Source organism: Bemisia tabaci, chromosome 9, assembly GCF_918797505.1.
Source record: "Bemisia tabaci chromosome 9, PGI_BMITA_v3".
Classification (NCBI taxonomy): Eukaryota; Metazoa; Arthropoda; class Insecta; order Hemiptera; family Aleyrodidae; genus Bemisia; species Bemisia tabaci.
This window is the reverse complement of record NC_092801.1, coordinates 17,118,167-17,137,973: the sequence shown is the minus strand read 5'-3', so window position 1 is coordinate 17,137,973 and position 19,807 is coordinate 17,118,167. Positions and strand designations below refer to the sequence as shown.

General features: G+C 39.6%; 3 protein-coding genes across 14 annotated transcripts in view; 1 reads left to right on the top strand and 2 right to left on the bottom strand.

Annotated features, from left to right (window-relative positions):
* The window catches only part of FipoQ (F-box/LRR-repeat protein FipoQ), a 69,004-nt gene extending 62,814 nt beyond the window's left edge, over positions 1 to 6,190 (top strand). For all 3 annotated transcript variants that reach the window (XM_072304686.1, XM_072304688.1, XM_072304687.1), the window contains exons 9-11: positions 405 to 607; positions 1,284 to 1,487; positions 4,583 to 6,190. In XM_072304686.1, coding sequence (XP_072160787.1) covers positions 405 to 607; positions 1,284 to 1,487; positions 4,583 to 4,718 — 543 coding nt within the window. In that variant the 3' untranslated portion in view covers positions 4,719 to 6,190. The remainder of the gene's footprint in view (positions 1 to 404; positions 608 to 1,283; positions 1,488 to 4,582) is intronic.
* LOC109035187 (uncharacterized) overlaps positions 1 to 19,807 on the bottom strand; it is a 228,893-nt gene that overhangs the window by 60,765 nt on the left and 148,321 nt on the right. For 4 of the 8 annotated variants that reach the window (XR_011900582.1, XR_011900586.1, XR_011900584.1 and 1 more), the window contains exon 3: positions 903 to 958. The exons of 3 other annotated variants lie outside the window; for them this stretch is intronic. The gene's annotated coding sequence lies outside the window, so the exon portion shown is untranslated. Of the gene's footprint in view, positions 1 to 902; positions 959 to 19,205; positions 19,264 to 19,807 lie in introns of those variants that run through there. One more of the 8 variants, XR_011900585.1, reaches the window with a different exon arrangement.
* LOC109035184 (uncharacterized) lies at positions 7,915 to 18,689 on the bottom strand. Of its 3 annotated transcripts, XR_011900581.1 has the most exons (3): positions 18,366 to 18,689; positions 12,931 to 15,016; positions 9,760 to 9,871 (listed from the first exon to the last, which is right to left on the bottom strand). XR_011900581.1 is itself a non-coding variant. In XM_019048721.2 (2 exons), the coding sequence occupies exons 1-2, from the start codon at positions 18,429 to 18,431 to the stop codon at positions 8,024 to 8,026; spliced, it is 1,914 nt and encodes a 637-aa protein (XP_018904266.2). In that variant the 5' UTR covers positions 18,432 to 18,667; the 3' UTR covers positions 7,915 to 8,023. The 3 variants fall into 3 exon arrangements, 2 of the variants coding, with proteins under 2 accessions (XP_018904266.2, XP_072160786.1); XM_019048721.2 differs by lacking the exon at positions 12,931 to 15,016 and having other exon boundaries at positions 7,915 to 9,871; positions 18,366 to 18,667; XM_072304685.1 differs by lacking the exons at positions 12,931 to 15,016; positions 18,366 to 18,689 and adding an exon at positions 17,562 to 17,672 and having other exon boundaries at positions 7,915 to 9,871.

The following is a 19,807-nucleotide window of genomic DNA, read 5'->3' as shown; positions in this document are numbered from 1 at the left end:
TGCTCCGTTATTTAAATGATCAGCTCGTTTGAATCATTGACGGATCCGGCAATTTGGCAACACCGGATTATCTCCATTTAAACCTACGGAAATGTATCGATTCTTGGAGGGGCCAGGTGCTCCGACAAAAATCGATTATTTAGTATAGGTTTAAATGGAGGAAATTCGATGTTGCCAAATTGCTGGATCCGCCTCTGGTTTGAATCGAGAGCGAACTTCATATCTATCGAACGAATAGCTCAAAATAAAATGGCGGTGGACATTTTGAAATTTCGCATGGCGCTTGTGATACTTTGGCCGAAAGGTGACTATATACTGTCATCATTTTTCGACACAGAGAGAGTCGGTAACAACCAAAATCCCCAACTTTTTAGGCAACCTCATGGATGAGCTACTTTTTTCAGGTATTGAAAGCGTGGATGGAGCAAGGAAACCCACGAAGTTTAGTGGCGCTGGACCTTTCCCATTCTGATAACGTAACGGACGATGGGCTACACAAATTTTTGTCACGCTACGGGCACCAACTTTGGGGCTTGTCACTTTCGGGTATGCCTCATATCACCGACCAGCTTTGGCAATCCATTCTTCCTATTCTCACAAACATCAAGTGAGTCACAGTTTTTTCCGCGTGTACATCACATCTTCTTCCAGTGCAGATGATCGATTATCGGTATCTTCCTAACTGTATATGTGGTAAAGGATCGATTATTAAGGTATTCGTTGCAAACGAGTGGCACGGTATCACTCGAAATTGAAGGCGAACTATAAGCACCAACCCACAACGCTAATTCCTGCAACCGCTGAAGTCGCAGGATTTTCAAGACTTGGCTATGTACCTATGAAGCAGAGGATTGTGCGAGTACTTGAAATGGTAAAAAAAATTTTAAAAAAAAAATACGTACATAAAGCCGCTTTTATAGCGCCGCCTCGCGCTCTGCGATGCTCAATTGCCATTGCCCTGAAAAAAATGAAAATTAATAAATAAGTTAATGAATAAATAAATAAATAAATAAATAAATAAATAAATAGATAAATAAATACATAAATAGATGGATAAATAGATAAATAAATAGATAAATAAATAAATAAATAAATAAAGCTGAAAACTAATTTTTTTAATTTGAATGTTTTTCTGTTTACTTTTTGAGGATACACTCAGAAATCATGTAGTTTTTTTTTTGTTTCTTTTAAATCACCCGTACCACGAGTTTTTCCTTTCTTCTTTCCTTTCGTGGTAAAGGAAGAAATCCACTTACAACTATCATCTAATTTTTTTTTTTTAGGATCATAATTATGGGGACACAGGAGCGACTTGGCGTGAACATCCACGTGGATCAGCTGATGGACGGTATCGCCAACAATTGTCCGAATTTAGAGCGATTGGAGCTTCGATGGGACCCTGAAAACTTGAGGTTTTCCGACAAGAGTCAGAAAGCCATCGATATCTTGCGAGTCAAGTGTCTAAAGATGAGATGTCTTGTACTCAGGTAAGTTCCTTGGATCAATTTACTCTGAACCAACTTGGGATCGTTTTTAGATTCACAAATTGGAAACTTAACGCTCAAGGGGGAAAACAACAATCTACTTGTGTTAAATCGCACAGTAAAAGTTACCGTGACAGTCTCCCCGATATGAAAATATGATAACCTCAACATTGACGCTTTGGCTCAGCCATTATGAGTTGTTAACACTTTAAAAGTCACACTGAAAAAAAATTCTCGGTGTTTTTACCAAGGTCCGTTGGTACCTTTACCATATCACTTTTTTTTTTACCAATTATTGGTAATTTTACCAAGACAGACTGGCAAGCTTACCTAAAAACCGGTATTTTTACTGTTTTTCAGGTAAGAATACCACTTTTATTGGTAATCAATTCCCGGTAATTTTGCCATTTCATCTCGGTAATTCTACCACAGTCGATAAAAAATATTGGCGTTTTTACAAAGGTCCAGTAAAATTACCAAGAAAGTTCAATAATTTTACAGAGATTTCTCGGTAAAATTACCAATTCCATAAATGGTAATTTTACCACGAAAAAACTAGGATCAAATAGAACCCTGATTTCTTGGTAATTTTACCCTTTTCTTAGTAAATACACCGAGATTTTTTTTCAGTGCACAGTGTGGGAAAGAAGCGATGCTCGAATGAAAAGCCTACGCAATCCTTGTGTGTAGCGCACAATATGACTTGCGTTAAGGCCTAGATACACATGGCGATCAATCGCCGCGAGTGAAAGATGAAAGCCAATGGAGAGCCTTGATTTGGATATATCGACGTCAATGCATCAAAATTAAGGCTTCCCATTGGCTTTCGTCTTTCACTCGCGGCGATTAATTGCCGTGTGTATCTAGGCCTTAAAGTATTTTTCTTATTGTCACCGGGCAATTCAAATTTCTTTTAACCAATAAAATAAAAAGGCCAATATCGTAGTAAGAAGTTGATTTGAGGGCAGGGCCGGATTAACGCCCAGGGACCTGGGGTTCTGGCGGGCACCAGGGGCCCGCACATTTGCGGATTGCATGATCTCTAAATTGAAGGCAGTTCAGTTGCAACGACTTGCTGACCTGTATACATTATTTATAATCATGGATCAGAAAGTCTTGGACCCTTGAGTACGAAAGTACTGTTATGGTACAATGACATCACAGAACAATTTCCTCCACATGTCAGAAGAGGTCATTCACCTCTACCCTCTCTCTGGTTATGACTTACCGATAGAAATGCGGCCTCTAAAAGTAGGACACGCCGCTGACTTTTACGTTTGAGCCCCGTCACCTCCTGACCCACTGACCGCTCGCCATATTGTAATCGCATGGATCCGAAAGTCATTGACCCTTATTTAGAACTAAACATAGTGGTTAAAAAAAAGTACTTAATTTGCGACACATTAGTGTTTCATTAGCGTGGCCAGGAGAAAATTTTTCTCTGTAAAATTGGTCTTTTATTTGATTTTTAATAATTCAAGATTATAAACAAATGAACACTTAAAAATCTCGTATCTTTATAATTAATTATGGAAATAATTGTAATATGATATTATAATATTTATTTCTCATGACAATAGTGACAATAGTTTTGAGAGAGCAAAAATCGGCAGGAAAAGTTACCAAAATCAATTTTGACATCTTAGCCCCCTTACCGATGGCAGTGAACCGATCGACACCAATTCAACCGACGAATTGACCAAAAAAACGGCGTCAATTCGATCGATTTACGAATTTTTCGACCAATTCACGTTTTTACTTTTTGATCGATTCATTTCGATCGAATCCATACCCTCCGCTTTGTCGAATCCATACTCTACTCTTCGGAAGAGTTCGTTGATCAAATGAACTTTATTTGCAATCAGGAGCCACAACTTCTGACTTCGTTTAAGAACGACGTATGTGCCGTTAGTTTCCTTATGCACACAAAAGTTTCTGTAGATGAGCCAGAAATTTCGAATAGTTCCGAATTGCAAAATGTAGTCCAAATTATCACGCCATTGTACATTGCTGAGCGACGAGGGAGCCTATACGTGAAAGTCGCGTCACTTGTGTGCTTTTACTTAAAATTATTTATACAAATATTTAAATGAAGAGAAGAAAATTAGTTGTGTTTTATGTAATGTTTTATCATTTGAAATGACAACCATTCCAACAAACTTTACAAAAACCTCAAAATCATAAGTTGAAAACCGCTGACACCGCAAGTTCGTTTGAATAATCGCAACAAACACAGTGCGACCGCCGCGCGAGCTGGCACGGCGCGGCGCGGCGCGAGTAGCGCCTAGTAGCGCCTTACAAGACCGCAGGATACTTCATGCATTGCGCTTACTGCACGGTACGCGCGACGCACAATATAGCGCCTTACAAGTCTGCAGGATACTTCATGCATTGCACGTATACTACGGTGCGCGCTCAAGTCGTTGAAAAGTCGTATTTTCTTGGTGTCGAACCTACTCCGGTGTGACACAATTTCCGGACAGTGCACACCACGATCTTACAATCCTTGGATCACAGCATTGTGGAGATTTTGCAATCCTATCTCAATTTTTGTCAAAAATTGCACTTATGCGCCTAGTCCTCTAAACGCCTCATTTCGGTAATTTTCGTCGCGTGAATCGTGTTCTACGTAAAATTCTGGTTTAAAAACATGTATCAGAATGCTACAATTCGCACCTTGTTTACTGCTCCATTATGCATTTCAGCAGACGAAATATGTTTTTATTTTTACAGTTTCACCAGTTGCTTAACTGATTTTAGGTCCATTCGTAAGACAAATCGGCTTTCCGTTCTTTAGATCAAAAAACAACAACACTGAAAAAAAATATAGTAGCATCTACTATAAGTCTACTTGATATTTTACACAGTGATACTTTTTGGTGTAAATAACTAGAATTATGGTATTATTCACTAGAACTCTGGTGATACTTACCATAATATGGTAAATGCTACCGTAGAGTTTGGTGTTTATTATCTATACTCGGATCACTGTGTCAGATTGTGGTAAAATCAACCATATTTTTTTTCAGGGAATGTTTTGTCAGAACATTGATAACCTATGCAACCATTGATATGCAATGTTAATTTTACTTTTTCAGCGATGGGCGTTATTACGAAGTGGTCAAGGCCAATTTCGAGCGAGCAGATCGGATGACAGTTGTGCGAACAACCACAAGCTGCCGCTGCTCCAACTACTACCTTTTGTACAACTACAAAGATCTGATATTCAACTGACGCATGGATGATCAACAGATTTGACGATTGTAAAAGTTACCTGAACATTGCTGAAGCTCCTGTTACAAGATCGAATCACGGAAAAACTGAGAGGTCAATAGGTCATCGAGCTTAGGGATGCAAAAGGGCACTTTTCCAAGAAAGTTTCCCGTCCATAATCTACTTTTTAGGGAAAAGACAGATGAACAATCACGCCACACATACGAAGGAACGTTACTGCATTCCAAGGTTGCAAAATTGACTCAAACAATTCAATTTTTTATAAGATTGTACCTGGGCAATATTTGTTGAAAAATAGTGTGCTTAATGCATATGATAAAAAGGAAACTCGGTGAGATTTTCAGTTCAAAGTAACCAAAGCTTTCTCGGTAATAATGCAATTTGGGAGGGGAAATTTGGCAGCCTTGGAATGTAGTTATGTTATTACGTGAGGGAAACGACGAGTAATCACTCATAGTTTGATGTGCCGCCTGAAGCGCCCGCGGGAAACTTTGATCCATACCCGAGATGAACCACTGGTCAATCAAAAGGCTCGATTGGACTACATTTTGCAATTAGGAACTATAAATTCTGGCTCAGACTAAAAACAACGTATATGCCATTAGTTTCCCTATGCACATAAGTGTTTTTACGGATGAGCCAGAATTTATAGTTCCAAATTGCAAAACGCAGTCCAATTGGACTACGTTATGCAATTGGGAACTACATTTTCTGGCTCATCTGTAAAAACACCTACGTGAATAGAGGAACTAATGGTACATACGTTGTTCCTGAACTGAGCCGAAAATTGTAGTTCCCAATTGCAAAATGCTGTCCGTTTTGTACCTCGGCTGAAAAAAGGGCTTGACTGCGTGGAGATGAGCCTCAGAAAGTACTGAGGTATAGAGACGACAGAGGTTATCACGATCAGGGTAGTTATGTCCTTACGTCATGTGGGCGACGAATTGGACTAGCATTTTGCAATTTGGAACTATAAATTCTAGCCCGGTTTAAAAACAACGTATGTGCCATTAGTTTCCCTACGCACATAAGTGTTTTTACGGATGAGCCAGAATTTATAGTTCCAAATTGCAAAATTCAGTCCAATTAGTCATCATACCTCTCAGTTTGTTCATGACTTAGTGCGTGTAATAACAATGGAACCGTGATCCATGGGATATTTGATGAAATGTATTATCTCAAATCCAAAAGCTTTAGTCAAGTTGTGTTTTCACGTGTAAAATCATCTGTTTCTGGATACTTTTCGGTTGAGGCACCGCTGAAAGTAAGTCTTATCGCCTCAGTCTCAAAACTGGCATTTAATTGTACAATGGCTATCGAAGGATTGAAAGTATGATCTTTTCGATGAAATAGTTTTGAGAGTATTCAGAATTAAAGAGTTTTATCAAAACGAAAGAAATTGTAAATTTTTTAAGGATAAAGACGTTCATTCAAATATGATTGAAGAATAAAAATTTTGTTAAAGTTAGGAAGATGTGTTTTATTCTCAAAGTTCTCTCGGCCTACGAGCCCATTATTGGAATTATGTGTATGTTCGGTTGAGAAGACTAATCTAAGATGGGATGGAGCTATTTGATTGGTCAGCCACGTTGATTTAACTGCCGGAGATAGCATCGCAAATGCATAGTATGATAGATGCATGTAACGAGTATTACATGCGATGCCTCTCAAAATCCAAGTCTTACTTTATCCCCCTCTCCTTTTTTTAAAAAAAAAAAACAAAAAAAAAAAAAAAACGCTGCGTCTGCTTCTCTTTAAAATTTCTGCGGTTTTCCTCATCATCATTTTGATTAAAATGAACATTTTCAAGAATAGTTTTTCCATGCAAAATTTACACGAACAGAGAAAAATTACGATGACAATACTTCTTCCACCTACAGGCAAGCAAGGAAGTAAAAATGCAATTTTTACATTAAAAAAGTATATCAACATTTAATTGGAACATGAGCAAAATATAAATAGCTTCGTAGGTTTGGATGAGGCTGTAGACTAAGTTCCTATCATTAATCATCAATTGATTCCTCAAGCATGGTATCATCTATATAGAAAAATATTTCCTACGTTCTTTGTAATTCAATTTCATTATATTTAAGCCCATGAGTCATCATCTCAACAGTACCCCTTCTTCATTGGAATTCATGGATAAAATACAATATTGTCCGACAATACCACTATAACTTGCCGTAAAATTAATTTTGAGTTATTCGTGGATAAACTGCAGAAAATAAGCACAGTAGAGTCTCGATTATTCGCGCCTCGGTTATCCGCGATTCGGATTATCCGCGGTCTGTGGAGCGGACTTTTTTTTTAACTGTTTCTATTTCTTTAGAAACCGACCGGGACCGAACGGAGAGATTCGGGGTCATTCCTCTCCTCTTTGGAAAAACCATTTTTCCATTTGATGAATTCTTCAAGAAATAAAGTTTAATTTGTTTAACAGGGAACGTTTATTGATTCTTAGTTGATAATTATATTCTTTTCTAATGCATGGTAAGTGTCTTTACTGATTCCTTTAAAATACGGTCTTCCCGATGACTTTGTCCGGTCGTCTTGCGTAGATTCGGATTAACCGCGATTTTCGATTATCCGCGGTATCTCCGGTCCCAATTATCGCGGATATTCGAGACTCTACTGTAAGTCATCTATAATCGACGGGCAATGTTTTGGAAATTTTGAAGGCATTAGAGAAGATGAATGCATATTCTACAAAAAAAAAATACGTAACTGTTACTGAATTTTTCCAAATTCAGGCATGTAGGACTCATTAGGCCTGTTGCAAGGTGCGGGGATTTGCGAATTGCTATCTGATTCCCATGGCAAATTTTACGAAAAGCGCTGGCGCTGTTATGAAATATTAAAATCACCTCCCAAACTCAAAAAAGCTGTTTTAGGAACCGACCCATGCAAAACGGTAATTTTTACGCTGGAACGGATCCGGTACACTCGTGACGTCACAGTAAATGCCAAACCTGGTCTCTTCATCAAGCGGCGCCAATTCCCTATAGAGAAATACATTGTAAACTGTGAAGAAACCAGGTTTTTCATGTGCTGTGACGTCACGAAAATACCGGATCCGATCCCGCTTAAAAGTGACCGTGTTGAAATTCCGAATTTTGGCTTTTTTAAGTTGATTTTTTGAGGGTTTCCAGTGTTAAAAAAAACTCTGATAAAATTCATGTGACATCAAAGGCCTTAATTCTTTCAATACAAGCAATAAATTGTGCAACAGGCCTATTAATAGATTCGCTTATTATACATCTTGTGTTGTATTTACAGAGTTATGACGTTTAGAATTGATAATCTCATTATTTACGGCAACATTTCGTTGAAGTTGCATTGTTGCCGTGCAGAGTTGAATTATCCTTCGTTTGCCAGGCTCCGCAAATTGACTTCCCATCAAGTCTGGTATAATTATAGAACCCGAACACTCTATTCTCTGCAGTCACAACAAGCCGTAATTCAATACTGTCTTTTAATCCAGGAATCATGTCGAATGGTCCATCAGAAGGTGGTGATTTTTTCATCTCTTCCACCGCACGACCTAGATCATCAGGTTTACATCGCAACTTGAACAGAATCCCAGTTGAATCACGCTTCCTTTTCACAAAAATATCGTAATTTGAAGAGGAGCTCGTGTATTTCTGTATTTGGTACGACGCGAAGTCCGCTGCGTCTAGTGGATAGAACAAAACCGGTTGCATGAACTCCTCTCCCTCAGGAACCATCTTCCGAAATAGATTCTGCACCGATATAACCACATCCTTGAGCGTGGCGACGTTTTCGCCCAAATTTTCCATCGCCAAAACATACCTCCTCTCATCACGCTCTGAGTAGCCGTACCGGTCCTTTAAATACGAGCTTTTGTATAGGTAGTCCATCAACCTTACCTTCACCTCGAAATTCGGAACGGATAAGGTACGCAACTCATGCGATATTTTTGCGGAGAAAAAACCATTATCCGCAAACAACCGTAAGACCAAATCGCAGTCTGCTCTAGACTCGGGGTAGAGCGATATTTTCAGCTGTAGCAAGTCCTTTTGGACCCATTGGTCACTCCTCACCAAGATATGGCACTCGTCCAACACGCAGTGTTCAAACCTGGGCCCACACTTGTTATGTGTGAGTAGCGGTATCACCGCATCAACTCCACCGAATGGAATAGACGATTGTTTTGACTGCAAGTATGTGACGATTGAGTAAGTATTGTACATTCTTATTTTCGGGTTTCTGATGAATATATCATTTTCTGAAGTCTCGTGATGCCGGTACCCGCCGTGGTACATTTTCAAAATTTTCACTTCATCTGGTGGAAGCTCAAATACATTTCCTAAAATCTCCAGATCGGATTCAAGGAAGCCATAGCTTGAATAAAGCGAATCGAATATCGTTTCGTAGTGTAATTTTAGAGCACCCTCAAGCTCGATTCCCAGTATACCTGTCAGAAACAATAAATACGTGCTTCTTTGTTTTGTTACCATGGTAACCAATCTCTCGATGAACTCCATAATTTCATCTGAATCGCTCTCCGTGATGTGTGGATCCAAGTAAGATTTGGAAATGGGATAATCGTAATTGTCGATCAAGACAACAGCTTTGGTGCTGTGATGCTGACTGAGAAAATCTACAAGTGTTGCTGGAAAATTGGATAAATCTGTATTAGTCCAAAGAAAGTCTTTCGAAAATAGTTTCCGCTTCTTTTTCAGCTTCCAATCTGGAATATTCGAACTGTTGATCACGTAGTTAAATTTACTAACAAGGGGCTTGATACAATTGACCTCGAAGGATTTTAAGAACTCATCAAAGTTGGTGGTATTGTTCACTGACCTCAGGTCAAGATGAATCACAGGACGCAATGCAAAATGCCGCCAGAAAAATGTCTTGTCGGAGAAAATTTTCTGGTTCTGGAACATGGGAAGTTTTTGTGTATGTCTTGGGTTGATGGCATTGTTATTTTCGTCCAACTCGAGCTCCAGAAAGGCCTTAAGCGTGTTCAAATTCGTTGATTTGGAGAAACCTTTCGGCCCAGATACGGCAAGATGGCGTGGTAGCGTTAAAAGGTCATGGATGAACCAGGTCTTGTCAATGTAGGATGGTAGGGTTGAGACTATGTAGAATTCCGTAGTGTTTATGGTGAAATCCTCGGCCACGTATTTCTGGGGAAACATCAGAGGAAGGTTAATTGACATGAATTTAGGGGAGATGGATAAGAGAGTAGCCAAAAGTGACGACATGGGCTGTAAATTCTTTTTAAACCAATTTTTGCTAGATTAAGACGGGAGCGGTGTGGTGCAAAAACGATTTCCTCATAAAGATGTTAAATTATAAGAATTATAATGCTAAATTCTACAGAAAACTCATGCGAATATTTTTCTAATGTTGTGACGTCAAAGATTAGATTTCGTTATAATATTACAGATCATACTTAAAAATCTGGCGCCATTAAAATTAGGAACATTGTAAATGAATACTATAGGTTCATGGAGAGAATGTTGGTGGAAAAAATCACCTGACAGTTGAGCATTTTTTTTTTTTTAAATCTGATGACTTTAATGCTTTTCATGCTGTATTATTGGTTTAATAAAGTGTCGAAGAACTTGAAAAGGTGAATAACGTAAAATATATGGTGCGGTGAATGTATGCATCAAAACATGGAATCTGCGCATTCTGATCAATGTTAAGGGTGGTGAAAGCTGCTGAACATGAAAATTTTCATTCATACTATACATTTTACAACTAGGTACTATTTCTGACTCGCACATGAGAGCACCGCTCTGCTGTCTGAAACTAATAGCACACGTTTCTGAAAAATGAGCTACAAATAGTAAAACCTTGTGAGCAGAATGTAGTCCATTTATCCCTTTCTCTATTGTAAGAAATAATTATATCAGACTATCTTCAATGTGGCATCTGCATCGATAATTGACTCAAGACAAAATCATTTCTCTTCTGTCTAAACGACGGAGAACTGAAGTCAACCATGACTTACTTATGCCCGTCTTAAAGATTTTCTGAATCAAATATGCGTTCAAGTTTCAATGTGTGTTACTTTTGTCATCCAGAATAGGGATTGCAGGACGATACAGTAAAACTGCAAACTTGAGTATCTCAGTTGCGGAGTTTCAAAATATCCGCCCTGGTAAAAATTGGCAATAGGAACTGCGTTTCAAAATACCATAGGAGTTCTAATAGCCGACTAAAGAAGGCGATAGAAAATCATAAAGTTGGCGGTAGAATGTGGAAAAAATCATACGGCCGGGCGCTACACGAAGCGATAAAAAATTATACAGCCGGGCTATAGTTCCTGTGGCGGGCTTTACACTTATCGCCTGTTGTAGCTACAGCCGGCTATAGTTCCTGTGGCCGGCTTTACACTTTATCGCCTGGCTGTAGCTTTTTCGCCATCGGCTGTAAAAGGCTATCAGAAATTGTGTAGAAATTCGTGTGCTTTGTAAATCCTTAAGTTCGTATGGAATCACCTTAATATTTACAAAACGCACATTATTTTTTTTTCATCAATTAAAATGAGAATAATCCGCACAGAGTGTGCAACATTTTAAAGTCATGAGTTGAAAAACGCTGACTCCAAGAGATTAAATATTAGAGCCTAACACAAAGCGGAGCGGCGGCGCATTGGCGCCTACAAACCTAACAGGGATACTGCACGCATTACGCAATGCGTGAAGTGTCCCTGTTAGGTTTGTAGGCGCCAATGCGCGTTTCGCGCTGGCTGCCTGCCCGCCGCGCCGCGCCGCAGCGCACCACGGCGCTTGAAGCAACTATTTCACACCAGAGGTATTGCACAGTATCATACGAAATTGAAGGCGCTCCAACATATTAGGAATGGCAGGCATCCTTCAAAAGTGCGGAGCTTTCCTCGCAAAATAAATCAAGATACTACGGCAAAAAAAGAGAGCGGTAGTCCTAAAACTCACTAAGTCCTAGCATCCGTAATTAGTATAACGTTCAGCATACACTTTATCGCCAGGCTGTTGCTTATCGCCATCGGCTATAAAAGGCTATAAGAAATTGAGGAGCATTCCGGAAAACGGGCACATACGCGTATGTGCCCTTTTCCCGGAAATGACAGAAATAGATTCCTCGCATCCTGATGTACCTATGTCCCGAGTTTCAGCTTAAATAATCAATTTTTGGAGCTAAGAGACCAAGTTTTGTGAGGCTAAGTCGGGGTCAGAGACGTATTTCGCCTATTTGCCTCGGGGTACGGTCGCCGCAACGACGCGACGTTGAGGAGATAGCACGCAGGCAGGCAGGCAGGTGATGGGTACTGATAAGGATCCCTTACTACATCATCAATCATGCATCGTACTGATTCTGCTAATCATTGGAATAGCATCGGGTTGCAGGGATTGTCTCCGCGTTGCACCGGTCACACGTGAATTTGTGTAATTATAAACCATTCAATTTTTAATGATCTCTAGCGAGTTTGAATTTTCGATTTTTTCGCGTGTTTCACTGTCTTTTTCATGCATAATGATCGAAGATGATCCACCCGCGCGTTCGCAATCGAAATTTTTATCTATTAATTAATCGGAATTATTTATTTTTGTTTAGAAACTCGTTAAAGTCTCGAAAATTCATCTTCAAAAGCCAAAACCTGTGACTACCGGTCCATTTCCGGAAAAAGGGCACATAACGGAAAATTTTAAAAAATTCCTCCCACAACACTGAAAGAAGTGTAAGTTTTACCAATGGTCGTTATTCATTCTAGGATGTATGAACGTTGATATGAGTGCTCCAGTTCCGATGTATGTTATCATCAGTCGCCAGAAAGTAAGAATGAAAACTTCAAATGCGTTTTTCTCACAACGCGTTTTTTCGGTATGTGCCCTTTTTCCGGAAAGCTCCTCAATTGTGTTGCCGGCTGTAGAAGCTATTGGAAATCTTTCAGCCGGCTGTAGGTCTATGGTATTTTGGAACACAGATTCTACTGCCAATTTTTTCCAGGGCGCCCTACCTATTTTATTTTCTAAAGGAAGACAAACCAACATCATAGCTTGACATTTTTTCGGAATGTTCTTCACGTTGAAAAGAAATATCGCGAGTGTATTCATGATTTGACGTCTCATAACTTTTCGCAGTAGAAAACTAAATATGACAGGAAGCCTGCAACACCGCAAACGAGATACTCATTTCTGCAGTTTTCCCGTTGCCACAGTTCTCTGAGAAATTAGTTGTACTGAAAATTGTCAACCTGCAGGCAACTATATCATCACGGAAGAGAGAGTTTTTGCCTAAGTGCTAAAACTGAAGGCGCATTACACTCCGAGACATCTATACTCCGGCTTTCTTCTTTTTATTCAACATCGACGAGTTGACCTTGACCCTCAACCTGATACCGCTATCGACACGCGATATATTCTTCAGCGGCGGCCAAAGCTCACAAGTAGAATTCCCATTGAAAACGGTGTAGTTGTAGAATCCGTACACCTCATTCTTCGCACTCGCGACCAGTCGCAAATCGACCGTGTCCTTCAAATCAGGGAACTGCTTGAATATATTCGAAAGCGGGCCAGCCCTAGCCCGATCCAGATGCTGAAGACCCCCTGGTCCGGTTTTCATGTCGAACATTATGCCCGCCAGATCGCGCCTCCGTCGCGCGAACACAGCAAACCTCGATGATGGTGACGGACTGGTGTATTGCTCTATGCGGAAAGTTGCGAATCCCGAGCAATTCAAAAGGGGGTAAAATAAGACCACCAGCATGAAAGTCTCGTCCCTGGGTGCCAAATTGCGAAACAGTGCCTGGACCGACCGCACTAGAGTATGCAGTGACGTCGTGTTAGAACTCAACTGCTCCAATGACGCCACATAGTTCATTTCGTCCTCCAAAGTGAAACCATAACGCGTCATCATGTAATTGCTGTGGTAGAACTCGTCCATAGCGATGGTCTGGACCTCAAAATTCGGGGGTATGATAGTGTAAGAAAAACCTCGCTTTTCTTCAACTGTAAAGTAACCCAATTCCAAAAGTAGCTGGAACATGAAGTGACCGCTTTTTGGATTTACAGGATTAAGTAGGGATTTTTTTAGCTCCATCAGTTCCACCCTCCTCAACGGACCTTTCACTGTGATTTTGCAGCGTCTCAGCATGCACTCTTCCAAATGGGGCCCCCACTTTTCAGCCTTCAGTAGTGGCTGTAGCTTTTTGATGTGACCCCCAGACCAAACCTTGTCCATCGTTCTCCCACGCAGTGCATGAAGGACGGACAGAGTATTGTAAATCTTCATACTTGACGATACAGGCGGTCGCACCGCTGCAGTGTCCTCTAAATTTTCATACACATTGTATCCACGATAATACAACCTTAAGACTTCCATCTCGGTCGGTGGGATCGCGAACCTTTTCTCTAACTCATCGATGTCTCTTTCGAGAAAGCCGTAGGCTGAGTACAATTCCTTCGACTCAAAAATCGTCAGATAGTGGACGTTTGGGATCGGTGCCCCACCGAAATAATCGTACTCCAGTTTGAGGCCCAAACAACCGGTCAGCACGGCGCGAGTTGTGTCGTGGTTGTTTTTGACCATTTCGGCGACGAATGTGCCGAGAAATTGCATAATCGCCTCCGTGTCTTTTTCTAGTACACTCGCGTCTAGAAGTGCAGACACGAAGGGGAAGTCATACTCGTCTATGAGGAGTATCGGTTTCGTACCATGGTGCTGGAACAGGAGTCCAGCGAGGTCCGCGCCGAAGTCTTGAAGCTCTTTTTCCGTCCAATTATAGCCTTTCACGAATCTCGACCGTTCGGTTTTACTGATCGGCCTGACATCGGTACTGTTCAGTAGATAACTGAATTTCACCACCAGCGGGTCTATGCAGTTTTTAACGAAACTTTTTAAAAAATGGTCGAAGCTTTTCGCAGACACCGAGCTTTGGTCGATATGGATGACGGGGTATTTTGCGAAGTGCTGCCAGAAAAATTTCTCATCCGTGAAGACTTGTTTGTCTTTGAAAGCTTGTACTTTTTTTGAAGTTTTGGATCCTTTGCTTTATAGCATGCGTCTAATTCATGCTCGAAGAAGTACTTCAGCATATTCAGGTTCGTTGTTTTTGAGAAACCTCGGGGGCCTGTGATAACGGAATATCGCGGTAGGTCAAACACATCTCGTATAAACCAGGTTTTATCAATGTAGGCTGAAGATTTGACGATTTTGTCAAAGTCTTCCGTCTCGATCTTTATATCCTCCGCAGCAGGGATGGATTCCGGTGGTATCGTGGAATATAGGGTGTCAAGTGCAGGGATTGTAAAATTACCGATGGCTCTTTTGGTCGTCTGTTCCTGAGAAACCGCATAAAACGCATAACTTTAGGTTTAAATGAACGATTCATTTGATAGAGATAAAATGTTTTCTCGATTCAAACGAGCTGATCATTTAAATAGGTTATAGGACATTTTGTCAATGATTTTTTGTCCGCGCACAAGTTTTTCTTAGCAGTTTACGTCCATGCGTTTTTTCGGCAGTTGAGTTTTGGTTGACTCACCAATTGAGACCCAAAGTTAATTGGTCCACTTGTAAATACAAACGACAGTTGCTTACGACGCTTTCGGTTGAAAATGTATAATGTCATGGAAGAATAAGGGTTTGCTTGTTTTTGGGGGGTTTTTTTTTGGGTTTTTTTTTTTTTTTTGTTCAACGGAGAAAAATATATGATTGAAAATTTTGGTAAAAATGAGGGAGCAGCAATTCCATGAGGGAATTTTCACTAAAACTCTCTACACCTCTTTGGTTCGACAGGACTTAATTATCTATCACGAAAATCCCATCTTGTTATACCTGAACCGGATCAACCTTTTGATTTACCTCAGCTGAAGGTCCTTAGATTTTTCCTGTGTACAATAACTTCGCCACGGCGCGGCGCTGGCGTGCCGTGGCGCTTTGAGGTACTATTTCGCCACGGAAGTTGCGCACAGTATAATACGAGACTGAAGCCTAACGTATCATAATTGGACCGCGTTTAACAGAAAGGAACAAAGCCACATCAGCTATTGCCAAATTTAATTCCGCAATTTAATTTTTTACATGAAAACGGTTGTGCGGAATTTCGTGTGAATTTCAGTGAATTTTCTCCGTGATACAAAGCAAATTCCTTAAAATTTTCGAAAGAATCCGCACAAACGTTCTTTTGTAAAAAATGAATTTGCCCCATTAAACTTGGCAATAGCTGATGTGGCTTGGTTACTTTCTGTTAAACGCAGTCCAATTGATGGCATCTTTCAAAAGCACGGAGTTCCCTCACAAATTAAATCGAGTGACGACTAATGAGAGCGTTAGTCGAAAAACTTACTAAGTCCTAGTATGTATTGTCAATAACGTTCAGCATGCTTTTTGAACATCTTCAGAGGATAAAATGACTTCATTGAAGCAGTTATATGCTCAAATTTACTGCCGAGAAGATTCTTTTAGGAATCAATAAAGAAAATAATGCTTCTTTAAAGAAGAAAAGATGCTCTTATAAAAACCAACGTCACTTACATGAAGTAGAACCCCGCTTTCATTCAGCTATTTTATTCTTTATTCAAAATACAATCTTCTTGACGGCACACTCAACAATTTTTCCGCCTAAATCGAGTCATTGTTTTCTCTGATGAAATTCAAAAATTATGCTAAATGTTATATTAAATACGGATGCTAGGACTTGGTGAGTTTTTGGAGTATCACTCTCTTTTTGTGTCGTAGTATCTTGATTTAGTTTGCAAGGAAAGCTCCGTACTCTTAAATGGTGCCTGTCATTCTTAGTAAGTTGGAGCGCCTTCAATTTCGTATGATACTGTACAACACCTCTGTTGCGAAATAGTTGCTTAAAGCGCCGTGGCACGCCGCGGCGGCGCGGCGGGCGAGGGCGACCAGCGCGACACGCGCATTGGCGCCTACAAACCTAACAGGGATACTTCACGCGTTGCGCAATGCGTGAAGTATCCCTGTTAGGTTTGTAGGCGCCAATGCGCGTGTGGCGCTGGCAGCACACCGCTCCGCTCCGTCTTTAGCTCTAATTTTTAAACTCGCGGAGTCCGCGTTTTTCAACTCATGATTTTGAAATGTTTGCACACTCTAAATTAATTATTCTTATTTAAATTGATGGGGGAAAAAGTGCGCGTTTCGCGCTGCTAATACGCCGCTCCGCTCTGTATTAGGTTCTAATACTTACACTCGCGGAGTAAGCGTTTTTCAACTCAAGATGTTGAAATGTTACACGCTCTGCATGGTTTATTCTCATTTCAATTGATGGGGGAGGGGATATGTATTAACAGAAAATAAAATGTGTATTTAGTGAATATTAAGGTGGCTCCGTGTCAACTTTAGTGATTTTCATAGCAATTTAATTTTTTTCTTTTATATTTTGTACTTTTTTTGTGCTGCAGCGTGGTGTGCACGCAATCAAACGCTCAAAATTGGAGGTAATTTGATTCTAAGAGATCGATATACAATTTGGATTGACCAAAGATTACGTGCTTCTTGGTGTATTTTCTCTTTAAATCATTTATGAATACCTCCTCTGTACACAGCTACTACTTATTGAGATTAATATGGATGCCATCGCTTGGAAAAGGTTATAAAAATATCTGCCAAGTCTTAGAAACGGAGTAATTCTTTCTTTCATTTTTTTTCAAAAAAAAAGAAAAAAAAAGTTATGAGGTATATTTCATATCGAAATTTTTAAGGATAGAAACAAAACCAAATATTCACCAATGACAACTAAACAAGATGAATCAAAGGAAGAAAAAGAAAGTAGCGTTTCATTTAAAAGATGAGTTACCACAACAACACCTCTTTCTCTCTCAATTTTCTCATTTCTAAATTGTCAATATAATTTTACATACGTACTAAAATATAACGCTTGGACCAAGTCACTGTTGCCAATTTTACGCGCGGACGTAAACTACTGGACATAACAGGTGCGCGGGCAAAAATCGTTGACGGAATGTCCTGAAACCTTTAAATAACAAATTTGGATCTTTGACATCAGATTGACAGATTATTTGAGGAGCTTGAAGGACAAGGCGCATAAGTGCAGTTTTTGCTTCTTCGAGAAAACTTACGTGTTTGAAGTTTCCAATTCCGAATCCTTGCGGCGGAAAGAAAGTTCAAACTAACTTTATTATGCTTAAAAATTGGAATTTGGGAGCGATTTTTCACAGAATATGCACAATGACTAGTTTTACTTGAAATCGTTTAAATCTCAATTTTTTCAAAAAATGCACTTACGCGCCTTGTCCTCCGACCCCTTCATTTTAACTTTAACTATCCATGTTTCTAAATTGACAATTTATATTTATTAAAAAATGTCAGAAATGTATTCAGGCGCAAAGTTGTAGATAAGGTAAAGATCTAAGTGAGTTCCTTTGTGATCCCCTAAAAACTCTCAAATAACTCGACTGGGCAAAAAGACCAGCACAAAATAAATATAGGTAAGTTAACGTTATCAAAGTTGATGAAAAATTGTGTATAATTGTGTGGATTTAACGGGAATAAGCCTAACTATATGAAACGTTGCCCAATTTTTTCTGATGTTTCTGAAGAAACTTTCTGTGTAAAAAGACCCTATATGGATGTGCTCCTATTGCTAGTTTCTATGCGAGTAAAAACGAATAGAAACTATGTAGATTGGAGCTAGAAGATTCTACTCACCGATTTATGAATTCCGAATGAACAAACTAGGCAAAGAATGTTAGAGATTAAATGTCGAGAATTCATTTCGGGCGAGCACGACAAAATTTAACCAAAAAGGAGTCGTATTTTGTTCGTCCAACGATTGTTTCCTGTTACGGATTTTGTGCGTCACTTTTTCACAGCCAATGAGAGCGAAGAAGGTAGAGGTAAGGTTAGAAATCCTGTTACCAAATTACACTTTGTCGTCACGTTCACCGAGCGCGTTGCGACTGCTCCGTAACAATGTTGCAAACCGTTGCCAGATTGTGCGAAAAATAAGCGAATTAAAAAAGTCCATCTCCCTCCGCATAAACTATATCCGATCAAAATACATATGAATGTTACGTGCCCCTCTGACAAGTAACGTCGAACATAATACTGCCGTGCTGAGGAAGAACGCCGTATGAGCCTTCAATAATTGCCAAATTTCCCCGAATAAAACATATATTTTTGAAGAAAGTTTTGCACATTTTGCTTTGGAATTTTCAGATATTTTAGATAAAAGTGTGAACGAAATTCTCTGAAAAATTGGAGGAAAAATATTCAGAATTTTCCCAGTAAATTTGTTTTTCATTCAAAGAGATATGGCAACGTCTGAATGCTCATGCGGCGTTTTTCCATAGCACGGCAGAATACGTCTTAGGTGTAAGACTAACTTTACTGGTAGTGGCAGCCGCAGTTGTTTTATCCATTTCGAGGACTGTGTGTGTTTGATCAAACCACGTGGGTTTATGAGTGTACTTAGCTGATAAAAAATCACTGTCCGAAAATTGAGGAAGAGAGGCTTTTGATATTCAGATCGGGGGATCAATGGCTTACCTCGTCAAGTATCAAGGCTTATGTCCATACTAGCTGCTTCAGCTCGCTACTCCTGGAAAAAAAAATCAAAACACTTTGTGAAAATTTAACGGTGCGAAAGAGTGAAGATAAATTACCGATTCTCTTGGAAGAACACATAAGCTGTTGTAAAAAAGTTAATTATTAATAAAATCTGTGCTGCCGTAAAAAGGAAAATTATCTTCTGAAACATACACATCAAAATTATATATATTATATATATATATATATTGTAGCACTGTAAGGCAAAAAAAGAACCGGACAAAAAAAGAACATCAACGACGAGACGTGCTTTACGATTTATCGATTGATCTGCCATTTAAACCTATGGAAAAGGATCAATACTGCCATGTTAAGGAAAAACGCCGTATGAACCTTAATGCGTTGCCAAATTTCCTTTGATAAAACACGTATTTCCTGCTAAACATATTAATACTTTCCAGATAATTTTGCTCGTAATTTCAACTAAAGTTCCTGAAAATTTCAAGGGAAAATATTCATAAATTTCCTCGATGATAAACGTTTTATCGAAGGAAATTTGGCGACTCTGGAATGTTCATACGGCGTTCTTCGTTAGCATGGCA

Bases quoted from the DNA above. Each gene is read 5' to 3' on its own strand.
- LOC109035184 (XM_019048721.2), bottom strand. From the start codon at position 18,431: ATGAATTCTCGACATTTAATCTCTAACATTCTTTGCCTAGTTTGTTCA. The intron at 9,872-18,365 runs GTGAGTAGAATC...ATGTTTCCCCAG, and splicing joins CATTCGGAATTCATAAATCG to AAATACGTGGCCGAGGATTT.